This window comes from Vigna radiata, chromosome 6 (genome assembly GCF_000741045.1).
Source record: "Vigna radiata var. radiata cultivar VC1973A chromosome 6, Vradiata_ver6, whole genome shotgun sequence".
Taxonomy (NCBI): domain Eukaryota; kingdom Viridiplantae; phylum Streptophyta; class Magnoliopsida; order Fabales; family Fabaceae; genus Vigna; species Vigna radiata.
In genome coordinates this window covers 2,260,373-2,273,880 of record NC_028356.1, presented here as the reverse complement: position 1 = coordinate 2,273,880, position 13,508 = coordinate 2,260,373, and the positions used below count along the sequence as shown (strand labels likewise).

Below are 13,508 nucleotides of genomic sequence, written 5' to 3'. Positions count from 1 at the left end.
TCTTGGTTGGATTGTGGAAACTGAACTCAGTCGAAGTCTTCTTACTGAAATTGCCGTGTAAATACGCATGCGTACGATGTAGAGAATCCAGTAATCTTGTATGATAAGTTGAGAAAAAAAAATTGATATGATAAATTTTTCACTGAATAAATATAAAAGTCCTTAAATTTGGCTAAGCTCATATTAAATATTCTTTTGCTTTTGTGTTTTTACTATATATATATATATATATATATATATATATATATATATATATATATATATATATATATATATATATATATATATATATATATATATATATANTATATATATATATATATATATATATATATATATATATATATATATATATATATATATATCTGTGAATGGATTAACAGTTTCAGAAAGTTGTGATTTTTATTATCAGCTGAAATGCAAAGATTTGGAAGGTTAAATTTTGCAAATTATATTTTATAATATTTTTTTTATAATTATATATAATCAAAATTATAAAAAATAACTTTAAAATAGTCTCCCTTATCTTGAATCCAACCTTATCACAAATTTAAGTTTATGGTTTTCTATACTCAAGAAGAGTATATTTTATACTAAAATCATGTATATTTGAGCATTGATTCACGATTTTCTAAATGATTTTAATATGTTAATTATATTTCTTTTCGTTTCTTGAAAAAAGTAGTCTAAATACTTATTTATAACTTGTTAATATAATGATACGTTGAATAATACAGGTTGTATAAAACAAACCTTTTTTCAAGTTCTGACTATAAAGATTTTAATAATTTAAAATTACACGATTTGATGGATAAAGAAAATAGAGCGTTGAATTTTACATCACCTTTGAGAAAAAACCTATTCTTACTAAAAACAATCATTTAAATAGTTTTTGCTCAGTTAAAATATTATAATTCTTATTATATATCTTACTTTAAGTTTTGTCCTAAACCTACCCCTCCAAAATAATTGTTAACAATTAATGTTTTTCATTCATTTTCCATTTATTTCATTGATATAATAGTTAAATGAACAAGAATGGCATCAAAAGGATAAGAATCAAGCAATAAACTATACAATTGGTATAAAACTAGAAAAAAAAAGAGTAATATACGTCAACTAAAATATGTTTTTTACTAAGAAAGAATTGTATTTAAAAAATAATTCATTTTACAAATTAAATGGGGAATGGAGCAACAAAATCACACAATTTTAAAGATCAAAATCTTGATTAAACTATATATATAAGTTACGTGTGTGTATATGCATATATATTAAATAAAACAAATTCCAAAATATTTATAAAACTAATTTTTCTCTATTTTTGAATAAATTTCTCTATACAAATAAATAAGAATGAAACAAGAAATTCTCTATAAATTAATTTTCGAAAACTGTACATACTTAATTTAGCGAATTTAAACTAACTTTTATGAAGAAAACTTTTTTCATCTATTTATTTGTGAAAAATCTATTCAAACAAACCTTTTATCTACATTGGTCAATGAAGTTCATGTTTACAAATGTTTGTATATTAAACAAATTAGAAATCATTATGAATTTAATTTTAAAACAATCCCTACAAAAATCAACAAATTTACGATACGTATAATTTGTAATCATACAGTATAACAAAAAGTATTCATATGATTGATATTTTTAAATATAATCTCAAGTCTATTTATTTCTTATATGTCATTTTTATAGTTTATATTTTAATTAGAAGAATTTGATGTTACTTGATATGATCTAATTCTGCTGAATCATCACTATGATTTTTTTTAGCTCTCTGATATTATTCTGTTCAACTTTCCAGCTCCTAAATGGGCTCCCTTTTTGAAATTCTTTATGATTTGTTTCTCCTCAGTTAAGTCACAAAGGTGGATTTGTCTTTCTCCATGTTCCCTTCATTTGCAAGATCAGAAGACCCACTCAAAACTCTGACCAGCGACCACAGAGTTTTGGTTTCACTCTTCCAATTTCTGTTTCACTGTCTTTGACTTTGGATTGTGGCAGCCTAACTAAGAGTAATATCTATGTCACAACCCAATGAATCACGAAGCAGAGCAGAAAATCCCATGGAATTACCATACCATACATATATTTTTCTTCAGATGTATTCATGAAGCCGCCACTGTTCCTGGCTTGAGAAAATTCACGTAGCGTGTGGCTCAAAATTTGTTGCTATGCACGCTATAAGCGGTAAAATTGATTTCAAAACTTCAAATCTTTTGGAATTATCATCAGACAGACATTGACTTCAACATAAGTGTCTGTTATCTTTATTTTCTGAAAACTATAAATTGTTTTGGAAAATAAAAATCATACACCGTCTCCTATTAGAAGCTTTACAATTCATTTTAAGAGGTAATAAATGCGGACACTTTGTTGTGAATGAAACCGCGTGGTTGGACACAACCTTTGACATACATCAGGCTTCCAAGTCTTTCTCATTGTTGTTACAGATAAAGTCACACGATTGAAAGCTCAGAGTCGCACCACCTTGCTTTTCAATCCTTCTTTCTTCCTCTTCTCACCTTCAAAAACAATTCCCATCTGCCAAAGCCAATGTTTTCTCCTCAAAACACATAAGTTCACATTTTTTTGTAATTTCCATTGTCCTTGCATATCCCCATCATCTTCTTTAATCTTCCTTCGTTTTAAGATTTTGCCTTTGAGAGAAACCTGTGAACTCGGTTGCTTCTTTCACCCTCTTGGCCTAGCTCAGCTCAGAAACTCCGCTAGGTGCTTGATCTAGGATTCATCGGGTACAAGAAAGAGGTTATTATCAATACCATGGTTTTGAAGGTTTCTCTCATTATGGTTCTCCTTGTGACATGCTCCTGTGTCGTGGAAGCCTTTTCAATGAATCTCGATCATCGTCACAGCCAAAATGGATCTTCTCTGGCTGCCATCAAGTTTCCTGATCATCCAAGCTTTAGTACTGTCTCCTCTTCCGGGGACACTGATTGCAGCCTCTCGAGTTCTGAGGAGCTCGGGCATTCTGGGTCTACCATGACATCAGGTGAAGAAACTGATGAAGAGGGTGAGGCTTTTCCAGCTCCAAACCCGCACAAGCAATTGGTGAAACTCCACTTGAAACACAGGTCAGGGAGCGAAGATGCTGAGCCTAAAAAATCTGTGGTTGATTCCGCCGTGAGGGATTTGACCAGAATTCAGAACCTTCACAGAAGGGTCATAGAGAAGAAGAATCAAAACGCCATTTCAAGGCTGCAAAAGTCACAGAACCAACCAAAGCAGTCCTTCGAGCCTGTGGTTTCTCCGGGGGCTTCGCCGGCAGGTGGGGTTTCCGGGCAGCTTGTGGCAACTTTGGAATCTGGGGTGAGTCTTGGCTCCGGTGAGTACTTCATGGATGTGTTTGTGGGCACACCTCCTAAGCATTTCTCTCTGATACTTGATACTGGTAGTGACCTTAATTGGATCCAATGTGTTCCTTGCATTGCATGTTTTGAGCAAAGTGGACCATATTATGACCCCAAAGATTCTAGTTCTTTTAGGAATATAAGCTGTCATGATCCACGGTGCCAACTGGTTTCATCCCCTGATCCACCTAGGCCTTGCAAAGGTGAGAATCAGAGCTGTCCCTACTTCTACTGGTATGGTGATGGTTCAAACACAACTGGGGATTTTGCATTGGAAACATTTACCGTTAATCTCACCACTCCTTCTGGGGGGTCAGAGCTGAAGCATGTGGAGAATGTGATGTTTGGATGTGGTCATTGGAATAGGGGTCTCTTTCATGGGGCTGCTGGTTTGCTAGGCTTGGGGAGAGGACCATTGTCATTTGCTTCTCAGATGCAATCTCTCTATGGCCACTCCTTTTCCTATTGTCTTGTGGACAGAAATAGCAATGCAAGTGTGAGCAGCAAATTGATTTTTGGTGAGGACAAGGAGCTGCTCAACCACCCCAATTTGAATTTCACTTCTTTTGCCGGATCAAAAGAGGATTCAGTTGACACATTTTACTATGTCCAGATAAAGTCTGTTATGGTTGACGGTGAGGAGTTGAAGATACCTGAGGAAACTTGGCATTTGTCAGCAGAAGGTGCTGGTGGCACCATAATTGATTCTGGCACCACATTAACATATTTTGCTGAACCTGCTTATGAGATTATCAGGGAGGCTTTTGTGAAGAAGATTAAGGGCTATGCACTCATTGAAGGCCTTCCTCCTCTGAAGCCATGTTACAATGTGTCAGGAATTGACAAGATGGAGCTACCTGACTTTGGAATTTTATTTGCTGATGGAGCAGTGTGGAATTTCCCAGTGGAGAATTACTTTATCCAGATTGATTCTGATATTGTTTGCTTGGCTATTTTGGGAACTTCTCGATCTGCTCTTTCAATAATCGGAAACTATCAGCAGCAGAATTTCCACATACTATATGACATGAAGAAATCCAGACTTGGTTATGCACCAATGAAGTGTGCTGATGTTTAACATTTTCTTGGATTTATGTTGGAAATTTCACGTAGACTGAAAATCAGACAGTTTCACTCAGTTATATACCATGAAATCGTATTGGCGTGAGATCTCCAACAATTTGAAAGATGTATACTGCTGTATAGACGCATACTTGCAAACATGGTGAGTCAGGGAGGTAGGTTTTGGGTTTTCCCTTAGATGAAAAGTAGAAGGTGATATACACAAAAATAAAGAAACATGTAAGAAGTGATTATAGAACTAGGCTTCAGATAATTACACAAACCGCGTCATAACAGACACAAATATTGTTTTTTGTACACATTTTAACTGCTGCAATTTTGAGTGTCTCATTTAATTGTAATACTTTGTTCTTTCTATTCTATAAGATGTTCTCTCTACATTCTCAAAGGATAATTGTTTCATGTATATGTATAAACAAGAAATATAGAAACTCAGTTTTTTTTTTTCAAACTGGCAATGGAAGTTCTGTATGCTGCAACATTTGCTGTCACTATTCTATTTTCTGGTAGAATGTCTCTTTTAAATCTTACACTTTTTTATTTCTTTTAAAATGAAAAATAAATAAATAATGGCACATGGACACGGTTGCTTCAAAGATGTCGCATCAAAGTATTATTCAATAGCTTTTTTGTTAGGTACACTGCCAACTTCTTAACAGAATAAAAAATGCATGAAACAAAAGAACAGGTCAACTGTGGAATTGGCATAGGTAGTCTAACAGTAATCCAAAGAATTTTTATGAAAATATGTTACTTGTGTGTGGCATTTATAATATTTTATTGTATGTATCCCTGTTATTATTTTAAAGATTTATATTTTGATTTTGGGAGAAACGTGTTGGATTGAAAGCGCGTTGTTTGTTTGCAATGTTGGATGGAGTGGACCGTGGACTCATTTGCGCCCAACTCAGTTTAATATTATTTATAATTTTTTTATAAATAATAATTTATTTACACAATATTATTTATAAATTTTTTATTTACTTTAATAACTAAAATTTATTTTATTATAATAATTTGTTGTATTTTAATTTATAGTCAAAAGTAAAAATATTAAATTGGACATGGGCTTCACTTGCACCCAACAAGGAATGAACTAGTCCATTAGGGTTTAGTTTACACAGTAGTTGATTATCTATTAGCAGAAGAACAGCAATTGACGGAGCAATTTAAATCGGTGGGGATGGTTGCTGTTAGGGTGAGTAATTACAATGTTTCCATGATTATTGTGTTTAATTTAGTTTGGAGAGAGTGTGTGTGTGTGTGGATTCTAACGTGGCTGTGATTATGGTTGAAGCAGTTTCACCAGTACCAGGTGGTGGGAAGGGCTCTTCCTACCGAATCCGATGAACATCCTAAGATCTACCGCATGAAACTATGGGCTACCAACGAGGTCCGCGCCAAATCCAAGTTCTGGTATTTCTCTTTTTCTTCTTCCAAATGCTGCTAGTTCATGTTACTGAATCAATACAAAAATTGCAGTGCTTTCTAATTCTGAAAACGGTGGCCATCGATTACATTTTTGTTTTTTTTTTTTTATCATTGTTTTTTTGATAATTTTAATTTTTTAGGTATTTCTTGAGAAAATTGAAGAAGGTCAAGAAAAGCAATGGGCAAATGCTAGCTATTAACGAGGTGTGCACTTCTGAGTTGTTTCTTGCACTTAACTGAATTACTACGACCCTTAGTTTTTTTTACAACTTAAAAGGATAGCAGTGAAGCTAGATTTTTGAAGAATTCTGGAGCTCCCATTTTAGGTGTCTTTTTTTTTTTATTTCTTTAATGTTGGATTACTGGGTTTGACTAATATATCATTAATATTCAGAAATAAACTCCTCTCTCACCTGAGTATCAGCAACATTATTGCTTGCTGATATGTAATAGGTGATGCATTATATATCCCTTCTAAAAACAGGAAGATATTTTCATACTTAAGCCTTATGATTCAAATTTATTCATATTAGCAGTGTATCTTATTTTCAATTGATAGACGTATTTAGACAGTGGAGTAGGAAATAGTGTATGAGGTGTGAGAGACAGTGAAGTTTGGTTTGGACATTTGTGGGTGAATCATGGTCTAATCTAAGCCTCTTTAGGAAAGTAATACTTGAGCAAATATCTGTATTCAAGGTTCGAGATGCAGTCTAATTGAGCTGGACAATGGACATGGAGGTTTAATTTTTGTTCTGACTGCAGATCTTTGAGAAGAATCCTACCAAGATTAAGAACTATGGAATTTGGCTGCGATATCAAAGTCGCACTGGTTATCATAATATGTACAAGGAGTACCGTGACACGACTCTGAATGGTGCTGTTGAGCAAATGTACAATGAAATGGCATCTCGTCATAGAGTGAGGCATCCATGCATCCAGATAATTAAGACTGCCACCATCCCTGCTAAGCTGTGCAAAAGGGAGAGTACCAAGCAGTTCCACAATTCTAAAATCAAATTCCCATTGGTGTTCAAAAAGGTTAGACCCCCAACTAGGAGGCTCAAGACAACATACAAGGCATTCAGGCCAAACCTGTTCATGTGATTCAGTATATGTAACTTCCCTGATTCTCATCTCGTGCTGCTTGATCCATTCATGGTGTACATGGGAACTGCATAGAGAAAAGGTGATCATGTAGTGACAATCTCCAGTATCTGCAATTATATTTTGCATTCTTTCAAGGTCTGCAGATTGTTTTTGAAAGATGGAGTTTTAGTTAATTATATATAGATTTTGCAGAATCACATCTTTTCCTAGTTCTGGTGTACTTGTTCAACGATGCTTTTGAATTTGGTGATTACATTTTTGTTCCGATTCTGGGTTTATAGTTTGTTATTTGATATTTTTCTTCTCGACTTGTCACCGACCTTTGGTAGTAATACTGAAAGTGAGAAACAATTGAAAAGTTTGAGATATTAAATTGATGTGATTAAATAACAACAATTTGTAAAACCTCTACTTTAAGAACTTCGAAATTTTTTAAGCGTTATGCATTTACTTTGCAGGTAAGTGTTTCGTGCTAAAGCATCATGATTTTTATTATCATATTTTTATTTTTTATATTATTTGTTAGGACAATAATATAAATTCTATTCTTTTTTACATGTGTTCACTAATTCTAAGGCTTTTATTTCCTGCACCCCCACAAATTTCTCGTGCACCCCCTCAGTTTTGAAATGACTATTTTTCTTTTAGAAAAGTGACTTCTGGATACATATTTTGGAAGTTTTCTGGAATTTTTTTAAACAATATTTCCGGAACAAAATTTAGGAATGAAATTTTTTAAATGTAAGAAATGTGTTTATATATGGTAACACATTCGGAAGCACATTCTGCTCGCAGTTCTCTCACACTTTGGTCATTATTGAATACACATTGTGGTCGCTAACTCACTGTGGTCATTATTGTATGTATATGTATAATAATATGATGATAAAAAAGTATAAATATATATGTATATTGAAAGTAGAAATACCTAAATAATTAAATATAAAAAAATGAAATCGATGTGGGTTTAAACCCTACACGGGAGGAAATAACGTATTTCTAAATATTTGTGGGAAATCGAAAGTGGTAAACTATAGGAAAGAAAGGAGGTTTGTAAACCAAAACAAAATAAGGAAATGTTTGTATATTTTCACACGTACACAAATTTTCTATATTTATTTGAATTAATTTTTTTACTTTTTTTTAAATATATAAATGATTTTTTTTATAATTATTATATTCTTATAATGTGTAAAATGAATTGAATATGTCTCATAACATTACTCTTTATTAAACAATGGAAGATAACATGGGTCGTAACGAGTCAAAATTTTTTATTATATAAGTATAGTTTTCATGGGATGGATATTGATGGTTTAAAATTAGGATGATGATATTTTGACAATATTTTTTTACAACTTTTTTTATAACGGGACATGTGTTATCATTTTATTGGTTTATTTGAATTTGTGTTTAAAAAAATATTAAAAACGGACCAATCACAAGATGTCACATATGCGTTCTCAAAAAATTTTGTCACATATGCGTTCTCAAAAAATTGTTAAAAAAGTATTGTTAAAATGACTTTCTCCCGAAAAACATTGACAAGTTGCATGAAAGCAACTAGACTTGTTATGATATTATTCTGCTTAAGAAAAACATCACTCTGCTTAAGCATTTGGTTTGAGAAGGAGTATGTTTTTCTCAGACATGTTATGATAACGTGTGTTGAACACTGGGAAACAGAAGATAGTGTTCACCAGGGAAGTCTAACGACCCACTTTCTCTATCAGAACTCTCCATCAAAATCTGACACGCTTTTTTTCTTGTCCTTTTTCTGAAACTCCACATTCTCCACTATAAACTCAAAAAGCATGTGAAAGTTAACCCCACAACCACACTACTTTGAAATCTTACTTCATTATGTACCCCTACACACCCCACTTTCATAACCATCATTTTTCATGCAACAACCACTGATATTAGTCTATTATATTCAAAGAGTCTCACTTTATTAAGCTGGAATGTATAACTATTATCAAGGTTAAAACTTTATCTATTTTCGGCTTATTGACGGGTTCACTCTTGCTTCAAGATGATATAATTCTATCCTGATTTGGACAAAACTGTTTCGCTGTGCTAGCTGAGAAGAAAGGTAAGAGTGCTATGAATATTTCTCAGACACAGATACACACGCATAGAGTTATGTTATGCAAGTTTCCTAGGCCTGTTTGAGGAGAAACACATACAAATTTCAGAATGACAGTTTTTCTGATGTTAAGTCTTCTTCACTAGCATTGGAGATTGAGTTGGTTGGTCATCATCATATTTTCAGCAAAAGAATAAGGAATGGGAGTTCAGCAGCCGCTTGGTGCTTTCCTCTTTCAAGTAAGTATTGTTTTTGTCATGTTTCTCATTGTTAGCGCATCTGAAGAGCACAAGAAAGCTAGAGGCAGACATTCAAGCAGAAAGGACCATAACTCGAAGGTATTTCATTCTTCTGTTGTATTCTTCGTAACTTTGTTCAATAAAGTTGGCGACATCATTTTGTTTACTCTGACTCTTGTCTGCATTGCTTTTAAAAACCTCTATTTCATGGATATCATGTTTTGTTTGTGTGACTGATTCATGTGTGAAGATGAGTCCTAGACTTCAGTTCGAGATCACATTACATGGGCTTCTCTTGTGGGCTTCAATGGCGTTCTTGCTGCCTGTTGGTATACTAGTCATCAGACTGTCCAACAGAGAGGGGAATCGAAGAAGGCTTAGAATCATATTCTATGTTCATGCAGCTTTGCAGGAAAGTGTATCAAAAACCCCTGTTACATTTTTATGTCAAAAATCATTTTTTTTTTGTATACTTTATTAGTTTCTTAACCCTTTGCTTGGCAACCCATATTCGTAGTGGAAAAGAACAACTAATTTTATGGCTTCAATTTAGTTTAAAAGGGCTAGTTGTCCCAATGATTAACTTTTAATGATGGTGGAAGGGAGATAAGAATAGCAAGATTCCAAATTTGCAGTTAATTTATTTGTCTAACTTGTTAGTCACTACATAAGGTCAAGTGAAGGGCATTGCATCTTTGTTTATTGAAAAGGACTATAATGAATGCTTTCAAGTCAAGAAAGGAGCTTTAAGAAATAATCTTTTTGGTTATTGCAAGTTCCAGGCTTTCTCTGTAATTTTTTATTGGAGCATGTGAAAAGAACTATGTAATTATGCTGTTGTCTGTATCAATAACCAAGTCTTAACTCAAGTTAAAAGAAGGTCATAAGTGAATTTTGGTACACTATTAAGTAACTAGTTTCTTTTTAAAGCTTTCTTGCATTGATACTTCCCTTTCTATTAATTATTTGCACGTTTGTGTTTCTGTTCAACAGAAGCTTGCGGTACTTCTTGCTACTGCAGGAGCAGTCATGTCCATAAAAAATTTCAACAACTCCTTCGACAATAGTCATCAAAGATTAGGGGTAGCATTGTATGGTATTATGTGGCTGCAAGTTCTAGTTGGTATTTTTCGACCACAAAGGTGAACCACTGAGCTTCCTTTTAGCCTTAGCTAAACACCAAACTTAGGCAATGCAGTTACACTTTTCATGTCCTTTAAATTTATTTGAAGATTTTTCATGTTCTATGTTCATAAGTTCTGCATACAAAGAATGATGATTAGGGTACAATTATTCTCTTGTTTTTCACAGAGGATCCAAAAGAAGAAGTCTGTGGTTCTTTGCACACTGGATAATGGGAACTACAGTGTCATTACTGGGTGTCCTGAATGTATTCATCGGCTTACAAGCCTACCGAGAAAAAACATCTAAAAGCATAACAACTTGGAATATACTTTTCAGTGTTCAGATATGTTTGATTGTGATCTTCTACCTTCTTCAAGAAAAATGGGTCTACATTCAAAACCAAGGAGTGGTTTAAGACAACTGTGCAAGTATTTGAAAGACATAAGGGTACTGATAGACGTGAATTTCTCTCCATGTATGTTTCTGTTAGTTTCTTTTTCTACAGAAAAGGCACAGTCATTGAAGAGTTTGTAATATCTTCTTGTGAGATACAATTTTTGTTGTGTTCTAACAATCAGTTCTGATGTTTTTTTTTTTCGAACATTGAATTGTTGACGCTTGTATACTTCATGGAAATAGAACAACATATTACCCATGATGTTTTATAATGTTTAGGGACATTGTTTGTCGGTGTTTATAAGCATTTCAAAATACAAAGAACTTTCTAACCGAAAGGGAAAGACAGAAACTATAACTAAAACAGGAGAAAACAAAACATTAGGCTGAGAAATTATGTTAATATGACATTGATGTATCACTAAGTATCTTAATTGTATCACATTTCAAGGAAAAAGCTGTACATAGCCTGTTAATATAGCTATTCCTAGTATTATAAAAGGTGGAAGAATCACAAATGCTCCTATGGTTGCAAAGAAAACTGAATCATTCCTTTGTGACACTTCATTCAGGTAAGCTTGTCTTTTGATATTTCTCTTTTGTGAAATGGTCAAGAACTTTGCACTCACTTTCTTCAAGTTTTTACCCAGGGGTATGCTGAAATCATCATCCCTTTCTCCAACCAGCTGTGCAAGCTGTTCTCTTATTGTAAGTTTTCGAGAGCTACCATCACTTTCATAGCCTATAAACCATAAATGTTTCAATCTGTCATCCTTTTTTGAAAATTAAAAAGAAAAAGAACCAACTATTAGAAAGAGGTAATAAACAAACAGACATGGCTATAAAATTTCCATTTTTTCATACGTCAAGAATGTAGATTTTACTCTGAAATGAAAAAGCTTTAGCTGATTTTTATCTGATGTCAGTTGCTATTATTTTATCACAAACTAACCTTATATCTCCATTCATTGAGCAAGTGTTGAAGAAGGAAGAAAGGGTGCATTCACAGCTGATTTACTCAGTTAAAAAATTAAGGACAAACATCCTTATTTTCTCACTTTACACATTTCCTCACATTAAAGGAGCTCAATTTCATTCAGCTTTAAAACCTCCAAGCTAATTGTTTTACTCCTATACAACTACAATGCCAAACACATAATCTTGGACTAACAAATCTCATTACATAAGCCAAATTTTACCATGAATTTGGTCTATGCCTAATAATGATACCATCGTTATTGTTTCTTTTCTAAATTTGTACACTTACAAGGGGGACAAGGTAACATCAAAGTCAAGATTTTTCGTGGTTCCATTGATATTTTAATGATGTAGTAACAACATTTGAACCTTGTGGTCTCAAAAAAGTACCTATACTCTTGCTTTCACTTGCTTTATTAAAGACAATAGAACAAACACTTTCTCCAGCCATTTATATATCTTCTGCATATTTCACTCATTCAAACTAAAAAGTTAACAAGAACAGAAAAAAGGCCTTTTAACAGTGATAAAAAAAAGGCATTACAACAATAGCAGAAGACAACTCATTTGTCTCCCCTTCACATATAATTGGTTAAAATAGAAGGTGTTAGCTTGAATACCAGTGTTTGGTGAGCTTGTAGATGTAAGTTGCTCCAAAAGATCCAACTGGGCACGAGAAGAAGATAAAGATCCTGGCAACACAAGTCCTCAGAAGTCAAGCCAGATATGAAAAAGAACTGCATATTGTAAAATTTAGAAGATTTTTCACAGAAATTTCAGCTGTTAAAGATAAAAACATTACAGCAAAACTTGATGAAGAAATTAAATTAAATTGCAAAAATTTCAAATTCAATAAAAATCCAGACTCATTTCTCCCCTTGTAGCCACGTGGATGCAGCAAATATTAACTTGTAACTTTTCTGAACATTAGTGGAGTGCCAACCATCCAATAAAGCATAAATTACTTTGATATGTTTAAACAAACATAAAGAAACTAAAAGGAAATCCATGGTAATCTCCTTAAGCCCATATTTGAATTGAAAGAGTGAAATATATACCATTTCCAGCAGAAGCATCTGGGTATGAGATTCCAGTGTCAGTTCCTTGTGTTTGAGCACATGTTGTGAGAAAAGAGGAAGAAGGGTGATAGAATTTGATGGGGTTGTTATGTTTGTGTGTCAGATATGAAGGCTTTGAATGAAGAGAAGCAGTGGTAGTGAGATTGATGGCCATGCAGTGAGTTTTTGAGTTAGATGCTAATGCCATTCATTCATTCATTCATTTTGGTTTCAGCTTTGCATTCTAAGTGGCCAAAGGCGGCATTTTCCTGCCACAAATATTATCTGTGGAGGATTCTAGTTCTATGTACGACCACAACAATCACTCTTCTAAATAAATCCCCACCGTTCAAAATCATTTTCTATTTTCTTTGCTGAATAAGGACATAACACAATGTCCAGTTTATAAAGTCCTTTTCTAGCTGGAATTATGGCTTAAATTAATTCTTTCATTTTGTAATGATTTATTCTCAAATATTTTGCAAGCCCAATCCTCATTATTAAATTTTAAGTCAATTTATCTACTTCTTTAATTAATCACTTATAAAATTATTATTATTATTTTTGTACAATGCAACAACAACAAATTAAAACAATAGAATGGTATTGGCAGAGA

General features: G+C 33.3%; 3 protein-coding genes across 7 annotated transcripts; 2 read left to right on the top strand and 1 right to left on the bottom strand.

Moving 5' to 3' along the window:
* Positions 1–2,325: 2,325 nt before the first annotated feature.
* LOC106763237 (aspartyl protease family protein At5g10770) lies at positions 2,326–7,306 on the top strand. The gene is made up of 5 exons (XM_022781688.1): positions 2,326–4,458; positions 5,575–5,664; positions 5,767–5,882; positions 6,038–6,101; positions 6,663–7,306. Exons 1-5 carry the CDS (start codon positions 2,797–2,799, stop codon positions 7,002–7,004), a joined length of 2,274 nt encoding a protein of 757 aa, XP_022637409.1. The 5' UTR covers positions 2,326–2,796; the 3' UTR covers positions 7,005–7,306.
* Positions 7,307–8,644: 1,338 nt separating this feature from the next.
* Positions 8,645–10,985, top strand: LOC106763236 (cytochrome b561 domain-containing protein At4g18260). Of its 4 annotated transcripts, none has more exons than XM_022781864.1 (5): positions 8,645–9,102; positions 9,283–9,434; positions 9,586–9,747; positions 10,329–10,477; positions 10,647–10,985. In XM_022781864.1, the coding sequence occupies exons 2-5, from the start codon at positions 9,297–9,299 to the stop codon at positions 10,873–10,875; spliced, it is 678 nt and encodes a 225-aa protein (XP_022637585.1). In that variant the 5' UTR covers positions 8,645–9,102; positions 9,283–9,296; the 3' UTR covers positions 10,876–10,985. The 4 variants fall into 4 exon arrangements, with proteins under 4 accessions (XP_022637585.1, XP_022637583.1, XP_022637584.1 ...); XM_022781862.1 differs by having other exon boundaries at positions 8,648–9,102; positions 9,243–9,434; XM_022781863.1 differs by having other exon boundaries at positions 8,648–9,102; positions 9,206–9,434.
* Positions 10,986–11,235: 250 nt separating this feature from the next.
* Positions 11,236–13,200, bottom strand: LOC106763913. Of its 2 annotated transcripts, none has more exons than XM_014648091.2 (3): positions 12,893–13,200; positions 12,455–12,526; positions 11,236–11,598 (listed from the first exon to the last, which is right to left on the bottom strand). In XM_014648091.2, the coding sequence occupies exons 1-3, from the start codon at positions 13,098–13,100 to the stop codon at positions 11,303–11,305; spliced, it is 576 nt and encodes a 191-aa protein (XP_014503577.1). In that variant the 5' UTR covers positions 13,101–13,200; the 3' UTR covers positions 11,236–11,302. The 2 variants fall into 2 exon arrangements, with proteins under 2 accessions (XP_014503577.1, XP_022637586.1); XM_022781865.1 differs by having other exon boundaries at positions 11,236–11,629; positions 12,455–12,571; positions 12,893–13,030.
* Between the last annotated feature and the right edge of the window lie 308 nt (positions 13,201–13,508).

Bases quoted from the DNA above. Each gene is read 5' to 3' on its own strand.
- LOC106763237 (XM_022781688.1), top strand. From the start codon at position 2,797: ATGGTTTTGAAGGTTTCTCTCATTATGGTTCTCCTTGTGACATGCTCC. The intron at 4,459-5,574 runs TAACATTTTCTT...CTAGTCCATTAG, and splicing joins CAATGAAGTGTGCTGATGTT to GGTTTAGTTTACACAGTAGT. The intron at 5,883-6,037 runs GTATTTCTCTTT...TTAATTTTTTAG, and splicing joins CGCGCCAAATCCAAGTTCTG to GTATTTCTTGAGAAAATTGA.
- LOC106763236 (XM_022781864.1), top strand. From the start codon at position 9,297: ATGGGAGTTCAGCAGCCGCTTGGTGCTTTCCTCTTTCAAGTAAGTATT. The intron at 9,748-10,328 runs GAAAGTGTATCA...TCTGTTCAACAG, and splicing joins ATGTTCATGCAGCTTTGCAG to AAGCTTGCGGTACTTCTTGC. The intron at 10,478-10,646 runs GTGAACCACTGA...TGTTTTTCACAG, and splicing joins GGTATTTTTCGACCACAAAG to AGGATCCAAAAGAAGAAGTC.
- LOC106763913 (XM_014648091.2), bottom strand. From the start codon at position 13,100: ATGGCATTAGCATCTAACTCAAAAACTCACTGCATGGCCATCAATCTC. The intron at 12,527-12,892 runs GTATATATTTCA...TTGTGTTGCCAG, and splicing joins AGATGCTTCTGCTGGAAATG to GATCTTTATCTTCTTCTCGT. The intron at 11,599-12,454 runs GTATTCAAGCTA...TATGGTTTATAG, and splicing joins TACAAGCTCACCAAACACTG to GCTATGAAAGTGATGGTAGC.